This window comes from Balaenoptera borealis, assembly GCF_965194805.1.
Source record: "Balaenoptera borealis genome assembly, chromosome: 5".
Taxonomy (NCBI): Eukaryota; Metazoa; Chordata; class Mammalia; order Artiodactyla; family Balaenopteridae; genus Balaenoptera; species Balaenoptera borealis.
The window spans coordinates 115,945,995-115,969,483 of record NC_138862.1 but is presented as its reverse complement, the minus strand read 5'-3'; the positions used below and the strand labels follow the sequence as shown (position 1 = coordinate 115,969,483).

The 23,489-nt window shown below is 34.9% G+C and overlaps 1 protein-coding gene across 9 annotated transcripts in view; it reads left to right on the top strand.

The window, feature by feature from the left end:
- Positions 1-23,489, top strand: part of EIF2A (eukaryotic translation initiation factor 2A) — a 38,271-nt gene that overhangs the window by 2,744 nt on the left and 12,038 nt on the right. For 5 of the 9 annotated variants that reach the window (XM_082394373.1, XM_082394374.1, XM_082394377.1 and 2 more), the window contains exons 2-9: positions 7,021-7,090; positions 11,983-12,057; positions 15,058-15,176; positions 16,314-16,413; positions 16,773-16,855; positions 19,930-20,003; positions 20,147-20,291; positions 20,494-20,610. In XM_082394373.1, the coding sequence (XP_082250499.1) occupies positions 7,021-7,090; positions 11,983-12,057; positions 15,058-15,176; positions 16,314-16,413; positions 16,773-16,855; positions 19,930-20,003; positions 20,147-20,291; positions 20,494-20,610 (783 nt within the window). The remainder of the gene's footprint in view (positions 1-7,020; positions 7,091-11,982; positions 12,058-15,057; positions 15,177-16,313; positions 16,414-16,772; positions 16,856-19,929; positions 20,004-20,146; positions 20,292-20,493; positions 20,611-23,489) is intronic. The other 4 variants (XM_082394375.1, XM_082394371.1, XM_082394376.1 and 1 more) reach the window with 2 other exon arrangements.

Genomic DNA, 23,489 nt, shown 5'->3' with positions numbered 1-23,489 from the left:
TTTCCAATTAAACTTATTCTCAGGCTGATGTTCTAATCGGGAGCTCCAGGTTTACATTCAACCAGCTCAACAGCCCCAGAGGAAAGTGCACATCTGTGCCAGTCTCAAGGCTGGCTGCCTTTGGCTTGGCTCATGCTCATCTTTGAATCAGTCAATTTTTTTTTTTTAATTTTTATTTATTATTTATTTATTATGTTTATTTTTGGCTGTGTTGGGTCTTCGTTTCTGTGTGAGGGCTTTCTCCAGTTGCGGCGAGTGGGGGCCACTCTTCATCGAGGTGCGCAGGCCTGTCACTATCGCGGCCTCTCTTGCTGCGGAGCAGAGGCTCCAGACGCTCAGGCTCAGTAGTTGTGGCTCACGGGCCCAGTTGCTCCGCGTCATGTGGGATCCTCCCAGACCAGGGCTCGAACCCGTGTCCCCTGCACTGGCAGGCAGACTCTCAACCACTGCGCCACCAGGGAAGGCCCGAATCAGTCAATTTTTAATCAAATCACCAGGACCAAATTATATCCTCACCCCTGGATATTTCCCAAAGGAAAACTAAAGTCTCCTAAAAGGGGGGCCTGGATGCTAGGCATGTAAAGCAACAATAGCCCTTACATGAAGCCCCTACTGTCCAATCAGCTTGCCTAGTTGAAGCCATTGAGATAATCAAGACTGAGTCATTTTCTTAAATTGATATATACTTCAGTGGATGTAAGCATTGGAAAAAGTATCATACTATAATGATCACCATATCCCTGGCATAGGACCCTTGTTTGTTGAAGTCCAGTAGTTTTCTCATATTAACTCAGGCCTAGAGCAATAAATGGTATGTGAGTATCTAGAAAGGCTAGTAAGTTTTAAAAAGATACTATGTAGGTACAGTATTTAATGTAATTGTTGTTTTTAAACAGTTATTCTGTGTGAAACTCTGGCATTTATTTGTTGCTTTAATGACAAGAACTTAGCATTCTAGATTTTTCTTTCCAGTAGAACATATTGCTGATCCTTTTTGATTAAAGGGGAAAATCACTAAAAATAAGGAATCATATCAAGTGTCAATACACTATGTTAAGCTATCCCCACATTTTACTCACTGTTTTACATTTAGTCGCTTCTAATTAAAATGAATTCCTCATTAGAAATTCATATGTAGAAAAAAATTGCTTCAGTTATTGAAAAGAGTTTGAGTCCATATTTATTTTTGCTTTTATTAACTTATAATGCAGTTTATGTTCTGTTATGAACGTGATTTTTTATAAACTTTGTATATCCATGTATTAAAGTTTGTATAAGAAGTTGCTCAAACTAATAAATCCAGTATAGTATCTTAGTGGTTCCAAAAAGTCTTACAGCACTTTCTCATAGTTATGCATCTATGTAGGGAAGTGTGGAAGAAAATATTTGTTTTAAATAGTGGTTTACATGTATGAACAAAACTATAATGACTCAATATGACTTTTATGATGAATTTAATTGATAATTAGTTCACATATAACAGACATATCTATTGTAAAGCATCATGTACAAAGGTTGTCTAATTTAATGGGAACCAACAGTATCATCAGTGTATGAAGTAGCTTTGATATGTACTTTTGTCTTGCAGGATATGTTTTTATCTTAGTACAAAAATCCTGGTCTATTTGATTTTTAATTTTAATTTAACACCTCTGTCCTGTATTCCCAGGCAAATCAGTTCCTGAGAAATGTTGACAGACTTTTGATTGGTTTTATTTCTTGCCGTACTGTGAACAAAGTATTACCAAAAAGGGATGGGCTTTTAAAAAGCCTTTTTATTTTGATATAAATTAAGACTTGAAAGAAGTTGCAGAGAGAATAAAGAAAGTTCCTGCATATCCTTCACCTAGCTTTCCCCAATGATAATATAGTGTATTATCCAAACCAGGAAATTGACACTGGTACAGTCGTATTTACTAAACTGCTCTCCTTATTTGGATTTTACTAGTTTGTGCGTGTCTATATTTTATCACGTGTAGATTCATGTAGCTACCACTATCAGAATATAGAACTGCTCTATCACCACAAAGATGTTTACCCGTTTATCGTTGGACCCTCCTTCCAACTGTAACCGTTGGCAACCACTGATCTGTCCTGTATCATGATAATTTTGTCATTTCATGAGTGTTATATATCCTGGTGAAAAGTCAACCATTTTTTTTTAGTAAGTTTTTATAGCATGGCCGAACATAATGATTTGTGATAAATATTGAATAACAACCTTAATATAATACAAAATTATTGAGACTACCTAGTGAAATTATCTTGATTATTATTCAAGGGACAATTGAAATGTACTTCTAAATTTCAAACAACAACAGTTCGCCTTTTTTCTCCATCTCTATGCAAAATACAAATGTATTTTCCTTAAAAAAAAAGTGTTATATAAATGGAATCATAGACTATGTAACCTTTTAATTTTTGTTTTCAAAGTGTTCTTTATTTAGAATGTGAACATATGCATGTTGAAAAGCAGTTGATTAATTTGACTCAAGATTTTGCTTCTCCAGAAACATACTAAAACCAGTAATTGAAAGCCACATGAGACTGAACGCTACTTGAGCAAGAAAGACATGGCACTTTTCACACTGACTTTTCTGTCGGTGTTGCCTTCTGAGATTTTGGGTTCATAATCTGCATTATTATGTGGGAGTTTTTCTCCCCCACTCCTGTCTTAGTCCATTCTGGCTCCTGTAACAAAAATTTCATAGACTGGGTGGTAAACAACAGAAATTTATTTCTTACAGTTCCGGAGGCTGGCAAATCCAAGATCAGGGCACTGGCAGGTTCAGTGTCTGGTGATCACCTGCTTCCTGGCTCATAGACAGCCATTCTGCACTGTGTCCTCACATGGTGGAAGAGACAAGGGACCTCTTTGGGGCCTCTTTCATGAGGGCACTAATCCCATTCATAAAGGTTCTTCCTTCCTGACCTAATTACCTCCCCAAAGCCATTCCAAATACCATTAGGGATTAAGTTTCAACATATGAATTTGGGGTAGGGGTATGTAAACATTCAGTCTTAGCAACTCTTTTGGGATCTTCTACATGTCTTAGTTTGGGATGTAAGTATGAAATAGAAATTTTGGAAAAGGAAAACCTTGTACCCGTACTGGTTGCCCTGAATACCCTGAAAGTTCCCACTGCTGTGGCCAGAAGGCTACCTTCATGGGTTCTGAGGTACAGCTGCCACTTTAATATAACGTATGAAAACTTTGAATTTTCACCAAGTAAACATTGTGGTCGGTAATAACGGCAAAGTCAACAAATACAGAGGACCAAGGTCACTAGGTACAAGTGTCATGAGAACACAAGAAGCTGAGATGAGCTAGGGAAAGCTTTTTTTCTTTTTTGCCAGTCACTTCAGGCATGTGTTAAGGCAGTAGAGCATGGTTTGATTGCATTATCATATGGCACATTTTAAAAGTATTTCGGCTTCATTGGGTATACACTGATAATGTACCGTTTTGTTTTCCTAGGTAAGTATGAGAATTTTGAAAGAGCGATTAGTGAGTTAAATTGTCACTGCAGCTTGTGGGAGGGACCTCATTAGGCTGACAGAATTTTATGCAACCTAACGATAACGTGTAATCTGACAACTGCAAACCCCCTAGTTTGGGAAATTCATTTTTTATTAATCCCTCAAATAAATGTTTATTAAAACCTTAACTGTAGTATTAAGAAAAGAATGGCTTGTTTTCTTCTAAATCATAATGTATCATACATTATATTGCAGCAGACGATTGATTTGGTGACAAGAAACAGCACAGCTTTGCCTGTGTAGTAAGAGAATTTTGATGCAATACTTGATTTTAGCCAGAACGCCAAGAAGCAGTTGAGAATTTCTGATGCCAAAGAATTAAACTTCATAGTTTTCACGTCTTCTAGGAAAACATTTCCTGGCACAAAATGTTTACTAAATGTATTAGAGATTTTTAGAATAGATATCGTCAGTGTTTCATTCAAGGTGTAGCAGTAGACTGAGCTCCTTTTGAAATCATCATTTTGAGTGTAGTGATGGACTCATTTTTTAAGATCCCTACTGCCTAGCACATGGAGCTGTGCAGGGGCCAGGTATAGAGCCTTGTAGGCAGTAGTGTGAGGAGTTTAGATTTTGATATATGTAGAACACTTTGCTAGACTCCATTCTATTCAAGGGCAAACTACCCACAGCAGTTTGGCGACTCAGTTTAGTATATGAGGAAACATGGTATCCAGTTGTATACTTGTGGATATCTGACCAGAAACTCATTATTCAATTACGTGTTTACTCCCTTATTTTTCATCATTTCCACTAGAATGGAAGCTCCATGAGTACATAGATTTTTATCTTGTTTGTCAGTGGTTCTTTTACTTTCATTCTAACTTAAAAACAAAAAAATTGTTTATTTATTTATTCATTCATTCATTTTGGCTGCGCCAGGTCTTAGTTGCGGCATGCGGGATCTTAGTTGTGGTGTGCAAACTCAGTTGCGGCATGCATGCAGGATCTAGTTCCCTGACCAGGGACTGAACCCTGGGCCCCTTGCATTGGGAGTGTGGAGTCTTACCCACTGGACCACCAGGGAATTCCGTCATTCTAACTTTAAATTATTTACTTAGGGACGGTAGATTATATTACTTTCAATATCTGAAGATTGAGCTAGTTAATTTACAGGTAGAAAATTGATGTTATGAGAACTGTCCCTTGAGAAGGGAAAGGAAATAGGGATCAGAGTTGGAGCCAAGAGTGGCCCCTAGCTACCAACTTTGATGCTGAAGTGTGGGAGATTTCTGACTAGCTGGCAGAAAAGGAAGCAAGTGAAATTGTAGCCATGGACTTCAGTAAAACTTTTTCTTTTCTTGAGCTCTTATACTGTTGCTGCTAGCAGGAGTTCTAGCTGATAAAATAGTTACTCATCACCAAGTCCTGTCAGTTTTTTGTCTCTCTTGAATATTGAACACTTATTCTTCACTTTCCATTTCCACTGCCCTACCCTAGTCCAAGTTTTGTATTGTTTTATTTTTTTGTGGCCGTGCTGCTCGGCTTGCAGGATCTTAGTTCCCCCCACCAGGGATGGATCCCGGGCCCCTGGCAGTGGAAGCTTGGAGTCCTAACCACTGGACCACCAGGGAATTCCCAAAGTTTCTATTATCTCTCCTGTGGGACTAGTGCAGACCATCCTGAGTAGTTTCTTCACATCTTACTGCCTTCTGGTTCACTGTCTACACTGTACCAAGTTGAGCTTTTCAAATTGCAAGTCTGGTTTTAAAAATCTGCCTAAAACTTTTTTGAAGTTTCCCAACATTCTTAGGCTGCAGTCCAACGTTGCCTAACTTAAGCCACAGGATCCTGCTTGGTCTGAGCCCTGTTTTCTTCTCCAGATCCACCTCCTTCCAGCCACACAGGCCTCCTTTCCATTCCTGTGACACTGTCATCTCTCTTGTCACGGAGTTTCTGCACCTGTTACTGTTCTCCTTGCTTGTTAACTGCTATTCATCTTTCAGATCTCAGCACACAAATCACTTGCTCAAGGATGCTTTCCCTAACCTTCCATTTTTAGATTAAAACTCCATATTATTCACTCTAGTAGCCTCTTATATCTTTCCTTTGTAGCACTAAATGCAGTTATAGATTTCCATATATTTGACTAATTATCTGATTAGTTAGGTCAAGGACAAGGCTGATTTTCCTCCCTATTGTATCTGCAGTACTCAACATAAGGTTTTGGTGGTAGTTTTTTTTTTTCTCCAGTAAGCATTTGCTGAATGAATGAATCATTTTATTTGGTTCAGCTTTAGAAGCTTCTAATTCAGCCATTTTAAAAAAGTATAATCTAGTTCTGTAGATGTTTTTGCTTATTTAATCTTGAACTTTGTTCCCACTTGATTTTTTAGAATATTACTATCATTGGGAGCTTACTAAATGAATGTATCTCATCCTGTTTGTTCTCTTAGCTTGAGAAATTGTAAATAATAATGTCATATTTTTTAAGAACTTTGAATGAATTTATACTATATTTTTATGTTATTATTTTACATAAAGCACACAGTATTTTAAAGTTTATATTTTGCTGATTGGGGCACAGATTCAGAGGTGGCGATGTATCTAAGGTTCCACTGTCAGATAGGAACTGAGGTCTACCTTTGAGTTCATGTCCTTTCTACTATAGTACAACTGCCTTTCACTGGTGACAGTTACAATTTTGAGTTTTTAATTATAAAAGTTACTTGAGAGAGTAAGCTGATACAAAGAAGATTTAACTTAGACTCAGCTTCTAATTCTGTTTCCAACATCCATACGTTTTGAAAATGAGATTAGAAAATAATGTGAAAACATAATACTAGGATCACTTTTTTCCATTTGAATGAAGGAATATAAGTATGAATGTTGTATCTCAATGCAAATGCATAGATTTCTTGTAAGATAGATAAAAGTGGATTTATTGAAGTAGTCTCCTTAGAGACTAAATGAATATGCTCTATAGGAAAAGAAATAAGAGGGATATTACCTGTCTTAGTTCAGGCCGCTATAACAAAGTACCACATACTGGGTAGCTTATAAACAACAGAAATTTATTTCTTACAGTTCTAGAGGCTGGAAGTCTGAGACCAGGGTGCCAGCATGGTCAGGGTCTGGTGAGGACCCTCTTGTTTGTTGACTGCCAACTTATTGTATCCTCTGTGTTTTTCTTGTAAAGGTACTAATCCCGTTCATGAGGACTCCACCTTTGTGATCTAATAACTCCCCCAAAAGGCTCCACCTTCCAATACCATCACATTGGGATTAGGGTTTCAACGTGAGGATTTTTGTGGAGACACATTCAGTCCATTGCATTACCTATTTATTTATCAGCAGTTATATGATTTTATGCAAAAGAGGAAGAAAAATGTGCCCTTTTAATGCTGATGTTTGATAGTTCTGTGAAATGTTTAATGATTTCATTAGTATTTTGACTGAAAGCTTTTTTTTTTTAACATTTGTGATAACTGAGTATTTATTAACAAAGTAATGGTGGTTCTTTCCCTTTTTTTTCTTTAGTCCGAGGGTCAGAAGGACTATACATGGTGAATGGACCACCACATTTTACAGAAAGCACAGTGTTTCCAAGGTATGGTTTATTTTGTCGAGTAATGTTATAGAGAACTATACAATGCATTCTGAAGTATTTTTGTTGTTATATTCTGAACAAAAAAGAAAAAGAACAGATAAGCTAGTTTCTTGGGACATATTATGTAATATTAACAGAAGATGGAAAGAATGAAAGAATGCATATTCTCTATCAAGAAAAATGATCTTTAGATTTGAAAATAATAGCTTAAGCATGTTTAAAAGAAAAGGTGTAGACAATAGTGTAATTCAGTTCATGCCTCTAGCTTAGAAGAATTTTATCTTCGGGACTGAGGAAAAACCTGCAAATCTGATAGCCAAACCACTGCCTATAATCTTCGATAAATTATAGAATGAGAAAGGTATAAGAAATGAAGAAATATAAAAAAATATATACATATAAATATATAGCTAGATAAATAGACATTTTTGCCAAAAAGAAATAATGGAAAGGTAAACCGAAAACTAACAAAAGTGATTATCTATAGGAGGAGAGAGAATTGCAAGATCCAGGGGACATGTCTGTAAATGAACTTTGGTATATATAGTTTCAACTTTGGACCAAGTAATTGTTTTAAATTAAAAAAAAAAATTGAATGGAAAACGGGAACAAGTGAACCTAGCTTTATATTAAGTTGGTGACATAGCCATATGATGTTATGCAATATTCTTAAATGCATTCAATAGTTTTATTATTAATAGAAAATTGATATTGTCCTTTTAAATCTATTATAGGGTAAGACAAATAAATAATTATATTAATGTCATTAGGAACCAAAATTTCAGCATAAGAGTGAAGTGGGGAGATAGACTTGCATGTATCAATATGAATTCATGATTTCTTTTCATAAAAACATTTGTATTTCCTAGTTCTGTCCACTCTAAAGGCCTAGAGCCAGTGATAACCTGGTAGCAGTAAATACCTCACAGATTATGATCTCTAAATGCCATTCTTCATTAAAAGGAACCAGTTCCTTGGAGGAGTGGTCAACTCCAGGTATAGGACGAAAAATGTATGAGTTGAGCCATACATATCTTGTGCCAGAAAGCGAGGAGGTTATAAAAGGCTAATGGGGTTTTGCTAAACTGTCACAGGAGTCAACCTGAAGGGGTTTATACCAACCTTAGATGGGACAATTTGAGCATTAAGAAGAATAATGACTCTAAGAATTAAGACATGTTAAGTATATAAGTAGTCTCTAAAAAAATCCTCCTCCCTCCAAATCTTATTGGTCAGCATTAGAAGTCGATGGGATCCTTGTTCATTACTTTGAAAATTGATAAAGAAAGAAAAAATCAAGCATTTATGTTGCCTTTCCTATACAGACTGTTTTTCAGTAACCAAATTGTTGATGAGGAAAACTTCTTTATAGAACAGTAATAAATTTAAAAAGAATGATGGGATTAGATAATCACCATTTCGTTATCCTAAAGAAGTCATGTATCAATGGTCCTCAAACTTTTGCACGCATCACAATCATCTGAAGAGCTTGTTAAAACACAGGATACTGTTCCCTCTTCAGATTTTCTGATTCATTAGATCCAGGGCAGGGCCCCAAGAATTAGAATTTTTAACAAGTTCCTAGGTAATGCTGACACTGCAAGTCTAGGGACCACACTTTGAGAACGACTGATCTACACAAATGATCATTAAAAGATGCTGTTAGATGAACTGTTGATAGGGAACTTTATAATCAGGCTGACATCATCTGACTCTATTGACCATTTTTTTTATTAGACTCAGTTCTCTAGAACCTTGTTACAGGAAATATGGGCCCAAGATCAGCCATACTGGCATCACCTTGAGCCAGTGCAGAAATCAAACATCAGAACATCTCAGGCCCTACTCAGCTTACTGAATCAAAATCTGTATTTTAACCAGCTCCTCAATGATTTGTATGCACATTAATATTTGAAAAGCACCACTTTAGAAAATAAGAGTCTGTGTTAAAGCTTTTGTGCTGCACTTCATTGGGGTGTGCAGTCCCAAGGCAGCAGGATTGAGGGGGAAAGGGAAATGAGACAAGGAAGAAGTGAAAGCAAATATAGAGTGAAGTGCACTGAACTGACCACAGATTCACAAAATCCATCCAAGTTGCTTGGTCATGCAGAGTTTCTCCAGAGAGGTTGTATAGAACCACTGTGCCTTAGAACAATCTATTTTGAAGAGGATGGGTACGAAATTGGTCTGCAGCCAGAATCTTCTTTTGATCTGTTCGGGTTGAATCTGAGTGCCAGTGCTTCTCTTCCTGCTACTGCAATAGGCATAATGGAAGCCGTGCTGAAATGTGGCCATCATTCTTGGAGAGTCTGAGACAACCAGTGGTGTTAGGAGATGAGGTGGCCAGGTCTCTTCGTTGAATAGCTGGTGCCTGGGAGCAGGAAGGATTAGGTGAGTCTGAGGAAGCGCATAATGAGTCCACTACAATCTCAGTGTCACTAAGAGTAGAACAAGGAGACATTATGTGTCTCCTGGTAAGTTGCCATAGGAACTATGCGGTACTTACCTTCTATGAAGATTTTTAAAAACCTGCTTCTAATCAAGCTTTTAGATGAATGGTCCTTAAATTTGGCTGCACATTAGAATGACTTGGGGAGCTTTTAAAAAACCAGATATCCAAATACTAGGTATTAAATGATAGTAAGGAATTATTGTTAATTTCATGAGTTGAAGTGGCATGGTGGTGGTTCTGTTTTTTAAAAATGCCCGCGTCAGTTAGAGACTCATACTGAAGTATAGAGTAAAATGATATGACATCTGGTTTTGCTTTAAATTATTCTGGCATTAAATATGAAAGTAGGGAGTAGATTAAAGAAAATTGACCATGAGTTAATAATTATTTAAGCTTGGTGATAGATGTGTAGGGGGGTTATCATACTTTTTCTCTATTTTTGTGTATATTTGAAATTTTTCATTTAAAAGATTGTTCCAGAAGGAAATAGACAAAATTTTCCAATTGCCAAAATTAAGAAAAGAATTGAAGTCTGGATACTATAGTCTAGGAAGCTTGCCTTCTTTCTTAAACATAATTCTAGAATGAGTTATTAAAAAGACAATTTATAATCATTACAATAAGGAGATAATTATTGGGGTCAAAATGAGCTTGCTAAGAATAAATTGTTTCAAGTTTATCTCATTTCCTTTCTGAGTAGAATTTCCAGACACATCAGAATAGATCTATAAACATGATTTTAGCAAAGTATCTGAGAAATGAGAAAGTCTTTTGGTTGAATGATGTTAGTGACAGAGTTGTCATTGGTTAAGAGCTGTGAAGTCAGCTGACTAATGAGTTGATTTAGTTTGAGGGAAGGACTATTGGTGAGCCACAGGAGCTTGTTCAAAGGTCATCCAATATTCTCATAATTAATTTAGATGATAGCTTAGAATGATGTTTTATAATTTATATTTTACTTAAATCTGTGAGGAATGACTAATGCTTTTAAAAGGGAAAATGAAGATATAAGTAGATATCAGTAGGCTGGAATAATAGACCAAAAGTTGGGTAGGATTTAAAAAGAATAATTGTAAAATTCTGCCTTAAGGTTCAGAAATGAGTTGCACAAGTATAGAATGGAGGACATCTTGGTCATAGCTATTTATGTAAGGGAGTGAGAAAAAAAAATGTTTTAGTAACTACACACTGAGGATAAGCTACCATTATTGTATGATTGCAGAAACACAAATGTTATCTTCAGATGAATTAATGCAAAGATAGTGTTCAGGGCTTCCCTGGTGGCGCAGTGGTTAAGAATCCGCCTGCCAATGCAGGGGACACGGGTTCGAGCCCTGGTCCAGGAAGATCCCACATGCCGCGGAGCAACTAAGCCCATGTGCCACAACTACTGAGCCTGCACTCTAGAGCCCACGAGCCACAACTACTGAAGCCCATGTGCCTAGAGCCCGTGCTCCGCAGTAAGAGAAGCCACCGCCATGAGAAGTCCGCGTACCGCAACCAAGAGTAGCCCCTGCTCGCGGCAACTAGAGAAAGCCCGCGCACATCAACGAAGACCCAACGCAGCCAAAAATAAAAAATAAATAAAATAAATAAATTTATTTAAAACAACAACAACAGAAACAAAGACATTGTCCAGTTTAGAAGGGGTGTACTGGTCAGTTCTCTGTGTGTCGTTATTTGACATTTCAAATACTTGTTAGCCACAGAGTTCTGATCTAATGTTGTGACTACACATATGGACATCTGTACACACACTCACACATTTCTGTTTGGGTCTTTATTATCACTGGGAGATGTACTCACAGTAGCCATCTCCAGTTGAGAGATACAGTACTTAAAGTTTTGATCGTTTGATAGAAGGTTGCCAAGAAGTTCAAGTTCCACAGGTTAGTTTTTGTACAGAATCCTGCATCCATATTTTTTTAATGTGAAAAGCCTCTTATCGTTGTTATACTTTCTGTCTCTGCACATGAGAAATTGATGGAACGTCTTTGTCCTTCAAATCCAGGGTCACTTCTTGGCCACTGGAGGATATTTTATCCACCATGGTTTTGTTATGCAGGTAGTTTGGGAAATTCTTCACAAAACCCCCATGTTGAAATCCTTCAGCTCTCTCAAGATAAGGGCTGACAGCTGGTAGCTTCCACATACACCTACATTTTTGGGTTTTCACACCAACTAGTTATTTACCCAAAAGAGCTCTATTTCTTACTTAACATTGGTCTGTTGGTATAAAATCAATTTCCAGCTTTACAGTGGTAGTTGGCACTGCATTTTAAGCGAGAAAGTATTTTTGGTAGGCTAAAGCATTTTGGAATTATTTTCTAAAATTTATGTAAGTTCTTAGTCATTAAATTTGTGGTAAGATTGAGGATTTTTAATCAGATTTTTAAAAATAATGCTTATTAATTTAAGCTTTTTTTCTTGTTATTTTCAGAGAATCTGGGAAAAATTGCAAAACCTGTACCTTTAGTAAGGATGGGACCTTGTTTGCCTGGGGCAACGGAGAAAAGTTAGTGTTCATTTATATAACATTTTATGTGTGTGTTGTAAATATAAAACATAATTGTTTTATGTGAATAACATGTATTTGGATGTCATTTATAAAGTCTATCTTTTAATGTCTTGGTGCTGTTAGGTGTTATCTCCAATATAACATCCATAGAACATCTCCAAAGTTGTTAGTTTCTATTTATGTGCCAGGACTTCTTTGAGTTCTCTAGTTACTTAGAATTAAAAAGTAACATATGGGTGGGAGGGAGGGAGATGCAAGAGGGAAGAGAAATGGGAACATATTGTATACGTATAACTGATTCACTTTGTTATAAAGCAGAAGCTAACACACCATTGTAAGGCAATTATACTTAAATAAAGATGTTTAAAAAAAAAAAAGTAACATATGAAAAAGGGCAATTAATTTAATGCAGAAGAAGCTGAGAGGTTGTTTTAAATAGTGCTCTAAGTGATTGGTTAGGGTTTCTTAAGTTCTGCACTAACACTTAGAGAAAAACTCTCTTTGCTTGTTTATGGTAGGTACCTTATATCTTTGCTGTTAACTTATTAACAACTGTCTATATTTATTACTGTTAGTTTTATTGTGTATAACAGCATGTCATCTAAGTATAAGTTATTCAAAAGTATGTTTGGTACAGTCTGTATTACATAAAATAATCAGATTACAAAATTGGTCTTGCAAAAAAAAAAAAAGTATTTTGGTTCAGTGTTCATAATTTCACTTAGAAAACCAATTCTTTTCAATTTTCCATAGTCACTGTATTTCAGTTCACAGAACCAGGAAAATGCCTGAATATTTGTTGCTTGGTTTAAAGTTATTTTTGTTGTTTTTAGCCAGATATAATATCTTAGGTTTTTTAAAGGGGGAAAAATGATTACATCCTTTTGAAAAGTATATTTTAAATGTTTCTTACACAGTGGTACTATATTCTGAGGTCTTTCAGCTATCAGGTCAGATTGGATTAACACATGATTTTTAAAAATGCTAAAATGATTGCGTTGAATTAGTTGATTCACTTCTATGACTATAAGTAGCTGGCAGAATTAGCTTTTATAATTAAAAATGTTCATCAGTATTTTTTTTTTTTTAAGTTATTGAATCCAACCAACAAACTACTACTCTCAAATGATAAAGAATATAATTATGTTGGGTCTTATTCACAGTGTTAACAGACAGTCTTACTCTCAGCCTCAAAGAAAGGACATACTCTCAACTTTTCTTATTTCTTTAGGTGTAACCTATTGTGGGTATTTGGGTTTTTTTTTTTTCAACCCATATTTCATTATTTTTATAATATTTATCTGTATATATATTTATTTTTATTTGGTTGCGCTGAGTGTTAGTTGTGGCAGGTGGGCTCCTTAGTTGTGTCATGGGAACTCTTAGTTGCGGCATGCATGTGGTAACTAGTTCCCCGACCAGGGATCGAACCCAGGCCCCCTGCATTGGGAGTGCAGTCTTAACCACTGTGCCAGGAAAGTCCCTAAATCCATATTTTAGTTTACACTATTTGGGTAATGAGTTGATAGAAATTTACTATCTGATGGGACATACCATACATCTTTTCATTGCCTATTACCTTTTTGAGGTATCCCTTATTCTACTAGCTTACAGTTTATTGAGTAAGTCTATTTTCACTTTGGCAATTATTATTAATTATTTTATATGTCATATCTCCACTTTGTTTTCTGTTGGATTCCACTCAATCCTCTTAATATGTCCCCACATGTTGTGTCCATCTTTTTAATAGATTTTTTTATACCTGGTTCCAGCATTTATTTCCTTAAGTTGCTGCAGCCACAACAATACATATTGTTCCTGGGGCAAGAGAAACAGATACAGTGTATTGATTGTGGTCGTTGCTGGGTTCACGGTTAACTAAGTCAGAAGCTATAACTGATTTTTCCTTAAATGTGTGCTTATTTAAATTAAAATAAACACCCTTCATTAAACTAAGAATAACTTTAAAGTTTATTAACAACAACAAAATAGAAAGCTTCATGTAATTCTAAAATATGTAATTTACAGTAAGTTGTACAGAATCTACAGTCGTAAGTGTGTGTGTTTGTCTGTATGTTTCTGTGTGTTTAAACACTATACGGTAATTGTTTATTCTTACCAGTTGCCGCTTATCCTAACTCAATGTCCTCAAACTTGAGTTGAACAAAGTAACTTTAAGGAATTTCTGCAATGAGATGGAGTATCTTTTTTTTTTTTTCTTTCTTTCTTTTACCCCAAGGACTACCTAAGAGCAAGTCAGGCCAAACAGGTTTCAGAGCATTGCTCTGGCATGTATTCGTAGTATGCTCTTGGGCAAATCATCAAATCATTTCATTTTTCTAACCTTCAGTTTCACCATTTGTAAAATGGAGATGATAATACCTGTTTTATGAGATTGTTGTGAGGATTAAATGAGAAAATGTACATAAAGTGGTTAAACCAGAACATGGTTCAGAGAAAGTGTCCCCAAAAGTGGAAACTGCTTTTGTTTTTACAATTATTGTTATTTTTGTCATTGTACCACGATAATTCTTACAGTAATATCTTTTGGAGATTGCTTCTGAGATTTTTATAGGCATCAAAAGTATCCTTTCTGATTTCCCTAGCTGCTGCAGTTTCCAGTTACTCAAATTAAAAAATATATACTTTTCGTTTTCTCTTGGATTTGAAATTCCTCAGCTTGTCTGTAGATTTGCTCTGTGTTCACTTAAAGGCCTGTTTTTTCCTTTTTGGTTGAAGGTGGTATCTATTGTATCTTCCCGCAAATTCTATATTATTTCCCAACACCAGCCTTAAATAGGGACCTTTTGGTAAAATGTACACTTTTTTACGTTTAACTGTTTATTGGATATTTTCTAGAACTGACTGAAAATTGATTTTTATGAGGAATGAACACTTTAGAGTGATCTGTATTTAAAAAGAAGTATGAATGTTTTGGATGCTGCTGGCTATTGTGAAACAGTATTTCATTGCTGAAGTAATTTCTTTTGAAACCAGAATAAATGTTATCAATGTCACTAACAAGGGACTACTGCACTCCTTCGACCTTCCAAAGGCAGTTTGCCTTGAGTTCTCGCCAAAAAACACTGTCCTGGCAACATGGCAGCCTTACACTAGTAAGTATTTTCCAATTGTAAAAATATTCTGACAGGACCAACTCAACTCAGTGGGGGAAAAAAAGGAGAAGGTTTATAACCTTATAGGAAAGTAATTAATATTTATGATAGTAAATAGTGTTTTAGAATATTTTTAATCGACAATGAATCTTGTATTCTCCAAATAGAATGTACTTTAAGTAATTTCAAGGTATAGTAAGTTAGTGAGAAGATCCATCATGAGATAGAGGAAAAGAAAAAAGCTCAAGGGAAAATTTATAAAGTAAATAACCAATGGATAGAGAAGATTGCAAAAATTACGAAGAATAATGACCTTTAAAATAAAAAACGCTTTATATAATTATAAATGAAAGAGGAAGTACAGTAGACACAACATCTAAGAAATGTGTATGGTATGACAAAGAGTAGGAAATGGTGTGTCATTTTCTAACGCATTTAAAGATCTAATATACGTTATATGAACATTTTATTGGCTTGGCCAACAGGTTCGTTTGGGTTTTTCCATAACGTCTTACAGAAAAATCCAAACGAACTTTTTAGCCAACCCAATATATAGCTGTGCTTCATAGATCAGTGATAAAATATTGGGTCCCGGTATAGGGCTTATTTTAAGAAGCATTTTGTAATAATGTGGATATTGTTGAATAAATATAGGATAGTAGTTCACTGTTGGGTTATAAACTTCCTGAGTTCGTTCTTCCAAGAGGCATGGACTCTAATGAATATGATTTTTCCAAGTAAGTAAAAGGGAAATTGAGAATCAGTTGAGGACTGTGAGTGGTTTTATATAACTTTTTTTCATGTGTGTGACTTATAGACACAGCTTTCGTGATAAGACAGTTTAATCTGTTTAACAGCAAACTATGTCACACTTAATAAACAAGAAATCTCTTAAGTATTCTTAAAAACTGTAGTAATTAACTCATTTCAGAAATACAAAATTCTGCTCAAACAGCCGTCATATTGTCATGGCTTTAGGAATGGATGATTAAATCTATAATTAAAGCTAGAGGGGAAAGTTGATTTAAAGCAACTCTTACTGGATCTTTATAATCTTGTTCAAATTTTTTCTAAGAGTGAAATCTTTTTACTAGTGTTAGGAGACAATTACTGCAAAAAATTTTGTTTTTATGGCAGCTTCTAAAGATGATACAGCTGGGATACCTAACCTACAACTTTATGATGTGAAAACTGGGACGTGTTTGAAGTCTTTCATCCAGAAAAAAATGCAAAATTGGTAAATAAATGCTTTAAAATACTAATTATTTTTAAATATTTTAAATATCTTTGTTGTATATTATTTGTTTCTCTGGTATTGATTTAGAAAATAACTTGTCAGATCAAAATCTAGATCTTTAAGGATTTTGTATGTGAGAATGTAATAGAGTAAAAACTTGATCTTTTATTTAGTATTTGAATCAAAAGGAATAATATTTTTCTATTATATATGCTGACTAAAACTATTAGTAACTGACTTGACATCATATTTATAAGTATTTTTCCTTAAATAGTAAACAATATCGTAAACTTTAACATGTTAACATATGATGTTACATTCTATTTAAATTTTTTTAATATTCTTTCTTTTCAATGTAGGTGTCCATCCTGGTCAGAAGATGAAACTCTTTGTGCCCGAAATGTTAACAATGAAGTTCACTTCTTTGAAAACAACAATTTTAGTATGGAAAGATTTATGAAATAATTTTATTGTTTGCTATAAATATGTACAGTTTTTATTGCCTTACATATGATATCATAGGGTTCTCCTAAATACGGTTAATATATTAACAATTGCTGTTATAGTAATTCATTTGAATAACTCCAAGTGTAATTGCTAGTAAAATTTTATAACACAAACATATTCTTTTATAATAAATTTTTACTATCTAATAATTACTATTAAGACATTTGAGTACCTCTTTCTGAGTTTAGTTGCTATTGAAATTCTGTGATACAAATTTTTAAAGTATTTTGTTGTGTAGAATTTCAAATACAAAAGTAGACACCTAGTCCCATAACCATCAGCCCATTGCCAAACCTTCTTCATCCATGCATCTGTCCACCTACCATCTCTTTTACTCTGCTAAAGCAAATTGTAGACATCATATAATTTTACCTATAACTATTTCAGTATGTATCTCTGAAGATTAGGGCTCCTAATATTTTTTTAAAACTTAGTCATAATACCATTATCACAGATTATAGAATATCTGGTCAGTGTTCAAATTTCTAATAATTGAAAATGTGATAATTTTTTTAAAACTCAGGATGCAAATAAGGTCCTTCACATTGCAATTGATTTATATATCTTTTAAGTTTCTTTACGCTATAAGTTCCCTCTCCATTCTTTTTTCCCCCTTGCAATTTATTATTTAATAAACAAAGTTACTTGTCTTATATATACTCCCGTATTTGAGTTTTGCTCTTGTATCCCATTCTGTAATTTAACATGTTCATCTGTTTCCTGTAAATAACTATTTGGATCTAGAGTTGGTCAGCTTCAAGTTCTTTTTTGGGAAGCTGAGGGCAAGACTACATCATAAGGCAGTTTTCAATTCTTTCATCAAGAAGCACATAATGTCTCATTGTCTTTAATTTTGTATGGTTAATTGGCATTAATGTTCAATGCCTCGATCCATTATTTCATGCGTGGTTAAAAATTGGTGATACTATAGTTTCCCTCCTTCCCCTGTCATTTATTAGCTGTACTACCTCTATAAGGAGAAATTCCCCTTTCTACTATTTGGTTACCTAGTGGACCATTTATATGGGAAAGGCAAAATAAATATTGTTCTCCTTTATCACTTTTAATAAAATGAGTTCTTTCTTTAGCAATCTCCATTGCAACCAATAGTCCCCACCCCCAACCTAATGAACTATGGATTTAATAAACATGATGTGTTTCAATCCATTTTAATTACTATTCTTATTGATTCTCAAATTGTCCCATCATTGGTCAATTAGTCTTTAATGACTTTTTTGCTATATGGTAGGACAGATCATTCTAGGATTATCTTGTATATTTCTTGCTATACACCCAGAATCAGCCAATTCTCCAATATACTCTGCTCCCTTTTTATGGAAAATGGTATTTAGAGACCACAGTCTGGGTGTAGAGGATTCTCATTGCTACTGTGTTGATTGATCATTGTTCCTAGGCCTTTTTTTTTTTTTTTTCTTTTTTATCTTATATCTGTATTGCCTTTTGCCAACACCCAAGAATGTGGTTCTCTGGGATAACAGGGGTGATAGTTTGAGAATATCACATCCACATAATTATTCATTTGCTTTATTCGTCATTGACCACATAGCATTCTTAGAATAGCAATACCAACAGTAACACCTATAACATGATTACTGAAAAATAATTTAAAGCAGAAAGTTTTGCAGTTCCTTTTGTCCTTAGAATATTCCATTGGTGACTGAACACTTTTTAGTACAGTCACTGACTTACAATAGTTTGAGTTAAGATTTTTCAACTTCATGATGGTGTGAGAGTGGTATGTATTCAGTAGAAATTGTACTTTGAATTTCAGTCTCCTCCTGGGCTAGCGCCACGTGGAATGGTACCCTCTCGCGATGCTGGGCAGCAGCAGTGAGCCACAGCTCCCAGTCAGCCACATGATCACAAGGGTCAACAACTGATACACTTACAACTCTTTTGGACCTGTACAACCATTATGTTTTTCACTTTCAGTTGAGTATTCAATAGATTACATGAGATGTTCAACACTTTATTATAAAACAGGCTTTGTGTTTAATGATTTTACTCAACTGTAGACTAATAGTAAGTGTTCTGAGCACTTAATATTTAAGGTAGTCTAAGTTAAGCTATGATGTTCAGTACATAAGGTTTATTAAATGCATTTTCAACTTATGATATTCTCAACTTACCATGGGTTTATCAGGGCATAACCCCATCATAAGTCGAGAAAGTAGAATGGGAATTGGTAAATGTTCACACGTACAGAAGATGGCATGCAGGCTGATTTTGACACCATCTACACAGTCATTTAGCGTTACCCTTCAATTTCCTGCTTTTGAGACTTAATCCTTTCCCCACTAATTTGGGGTTAGCTTGTTTGCTTATCTTACTTGCATACCATACTTGCATGCCTTATGAGCATACCAAAAGAAGGGGGCTGCCAGTTTAGCAGTTTGGTATGCTACTTTTGAATAGCTGTTGATCTCTATATTTGAACAAAGAAAGAGCAATAGCTCTTGATCCCGTTAACTAGGAGAGCATAGTGTTCATAACATGGTTTCTTACTGCCTAGCACAGAGTAAGCACTCAACAAATATCGGCCATTGTTATAGTTACTATTGTTGATTATCATTGTTGTGGATCTGTTTATCACATTAGTTACAGAATTTTCATTTCCACGTTCTACAGTAGCAGGCTAGGGTCATCTGTCCCATCGAGTGGGCTCTGAGACTACTTCAGTTCAGAGGTTTAAGAGAAGAGAACTGATATTTATTTAATACCTACTATGTGCCTGGCACTGTACACTAGGAATTAGGTATGTAATCCCATTACTTGCCCAAGGTCACACAGTAGTGACTGAGTAGGAATTCAAGCACAGGTCTGTCTCACTCACCCATGCTTTTTCCACTATGTTGCTCTGCCTCACCTACGTGAGACTACAGTGAGCCGTTTTGTGTATAGTTACGTTAACCTTTTATAATGCATTCAGAATTTGAGATATGTCTATTAGCTTCTCTCATTAATCTAATGCCATTTACTTTTTTTTAGATACATTTGCAAATAAATTGCATTTGAAAAAAATTAATGATTTTGTGTTATCACCTGGACTCCAGCCGTACAAGGTAACTGCTAATGTTTTTGTTTGTTCATGTGGAATATTATGAGATTAAACCTTTTCCTAGTTTTTAGTGACTTTAAAAACATGTCCATCTTAGTTGATATGCTTCAAAAAATTTAAGTCATTATTTATGTCTGTGTATCTTAGGTGGCTGTCTATGTTCCAGGAAGTAAGGGTGCACCTTCATTTGTTAGATTATATCAGTACCCCAACTTTGATGGACCTCATGCAGCTTTAGCCAATAAAAGTTTCTTTAAGGCTGATAAGGTTACAATGCTATGGAATAAAAAAGGTATGATAAATATATTTTATCTCCCATTTTGTTTATCAAGCATTAATTTAGACTTACATTCCTATGTATATAGAAAAAGAAAAGAGTATCAGTGCTTATTCAATGAAAATTTACATGTGCTTTGTTACACTTTTTAATATTTTTCTAATCACCATTAGTTTAATTTGTGTTTTAAATCTAATTAAAGTTTTTACCCTTACAGCTACTGCTGTGCTGGTAATAGCTAGTACTGATGTTGACAAGACAGGAGCTTCCTACTATGGGGAACAGACGCTGCATTACATTGCCACAAACGGAGAAAGTGCTGTGGTGCAATTACGTGAGTGTTCCAGCAGTCTTCCTTTAATAGAATCAATGATAGTAAAAAATACAGTGCCATAAAGATATCATCTAAGTTCTTGATCAAGTGATAGAACTCACATATTTTAATAACCTTTAAGATAAAATTCCTCTTATCATCCCCAAACATACCTTATTTTGACAGAATCCAATTAGTTAATTTAGTTATGCCAGCAGTTTAGTAGGGAACTTGCTGAGTGAGATAATTCCATTATAATAGCTCTTTGGGGACTTATTTGATTAATTATGACAGCAAGTTGGTGTAGTGTGTTTAGCACCATCTTCAGAACTGAAGAGTTTTAACCACTTCATGTTTTGTTTTGATGAGTTAACTGTGAAAAAATAGTTTTAAAATTCTGGCAACTCCCTGATCTTTTTTATTTTGAATTGAACATGTAAGGGTAAGGTAACCTTTCTTTTAAAAACTGTGTATTCCCATTCAAATCAGGAACAAAACAAGGATGACCCGCCCCCCTTCCATTTATTATTTAACATTCTGAAAGACCTAGTCAGTGTTCCTGATCAAAAGAATAAGTATACAGTTTTGAAAGGTGAAAATCGAATCATCTCTGTTCATCAGATGAAGTCACAGCATAAACAACAGCCTCTTAAAAAGCATAATGGGAGGAAAGATTCCATATACAGCAACAAAAAAGAAATATATAGGGCTGATGGGAAGAAAACTTTAAAAGTTCTGAGGGGCAAACTATAACCTTTAATAACTTTACAAAGATGTCATTTCTCTCCAAATTGATCTAAAAATTAAACTAAAATGCCAGTAGATTTTCTTTTTTACAACTAGATAAGCTGGTTCTAAAGTTGATATTGAAAAATAAACATGCAAGAATGTTTTGAAAACTTTGCAAAAAAAAAGAGTAGCAAAGGAGGGATTCTGATACTATTAGATATTAAAATGTAAAGCAATTGTAATTAAGACAATTTGGTTCTGGCTTATGGATAAGCAGATAAATCAGTGGAACACAGTAGGATCCATGAATAGATCCATACTTCCAAAGCCATTGACATATAATAAAGTCAGCATTTGAATCAATGCAGGAAAATATTGATCATTTAATATATGGTTTGGGGACAGTTGGCTAGCTATTTGGAACAAAAAGTTACTATTGCTAATTCTTTACCAAAATAAGTTCCAATTGGGCCAAAAAATTGTATCTAAAACTACAGAACTAGAAGAAAATGTGGGAGAATTTTTTTCTAATTTTTTAAAAAATTTTTTATTGGAGTATAGTTGCTTTACAATGTTGTTAGTTTCTGCTGTACAGCTACAGCAGAGTGAACCAGCTATACGTATATTTTTCTAATCTTAAAGTAGAAAAAGACTTTAAACAAGGTAGAAGTCGTATGGGGAAAGTGATAAATTTGAGTATATGAAATTACAGATTTCTACACTGGGGGAAGAAAAGAGTCCATAAATTAAGCAAAACAAACAAAAAGGGAAAAAATTTTTAGACAAGGGATAAATATGAGAAAAGGTGAATTTTGTTACTATCTCAAGTGTAACAATAAAAGACCAATAACAGGAGAGAAAAATAGGTATAGGACAGTAAAAAATAGTCCACAAAAAAGAAATAAAATTATGTATAAGTATACTAAAAGGTGCTTCATTTATAATAAAGGAAAACAAGATACAATTTTTCACTTAGTAGATTGGCAAAGATAAAAATTTGAAACAGTATCAGTGAGAGTGAGGGGAAAATCTTTGCTATCAAAAACTACTGGTAGGGCTTCCCTGGTGGCGCAGTGGTTGGGAATCTGCCTGTCAATGCAGGGGACATGGGTTGGAGCCCTAGTCCGGGAAGATCCCACATGCTGCGGAGCAGCTAAGCCCGTGCGTCACAACTACTGAGCCTGTGCTCTACAGCCCGTGCTCCACAACAAGAAAAGCCATCGCAACAAAGAGTGGCCCCCGCTCGCCGCAACTAGAGAAAGCCCGTGCACAGCAACAAAGATCCAACGCAGCCAAAAATAAATAAATTTAATAAATTAAAAAAAAAACAAAAAACTACTGGTAGTGTAAATTGGTACAAGTTCTTTGAAGGGCATTTCGGTGGTACATTATGAAGTAAATGTATGTGCCCTTTGACCAGGCAGTTTCTCTCCTACAGATACATTTGTGTACATTTACAGTGGAGTATAAACAGCAAGATTTGTAATGGAATACAGTGCAGCTGAATGAGGCAGAGCTCAATGTGCTTACGTGGAAAAATTTCCAAGAGTATTAAATGAAACAACAAAGGTTTAGAACTTTTTGTGTGTGTGTAAGTGCTTAAGAGAGAGATGCTTAATTTCAACAAAAATATTCTGAAAGGATATGCAAGAAGTATAACAGAGGGCTGCCTTTGCGTAGAGGGACTTTTTTTTGTGGCATGTCTTTTTATATAGTTTGTATCTTTATTACTGTATGCATATATTACCTCTTCCAAGAAAAACTAGTTTATTAATAGTAATAATAACCTATGCTTCTATGAGCCCACATTGCCAGAATGTTTACAGGAAATTAAGGGACTTCCCTGGTGGTCCCGTGGTTAAGACTCCGCGCTTCCACTGCAGGGGGCACGGGTTTGATCCCTGGTCAGGGAACTAAGATCCCATATGCTACGCGGCGTGGCCAAAAAAAAAAATTTAAATAAAAGTACTAAAGACAAATAATAATATACAAAATTGCAAAACAATTATTAAAAAAATAAAAGAAATTAAGATTCATTAGGGGTTCTTAAATAAATTTATAATCATACATTAATCCCCATAGTATGTCATGTAAAAATATTTTAATTTTAACATACCATGAAATTTTTGTATTTTTTTTTTTTTTTTAGTGTTTATGAGTGTTATATGATT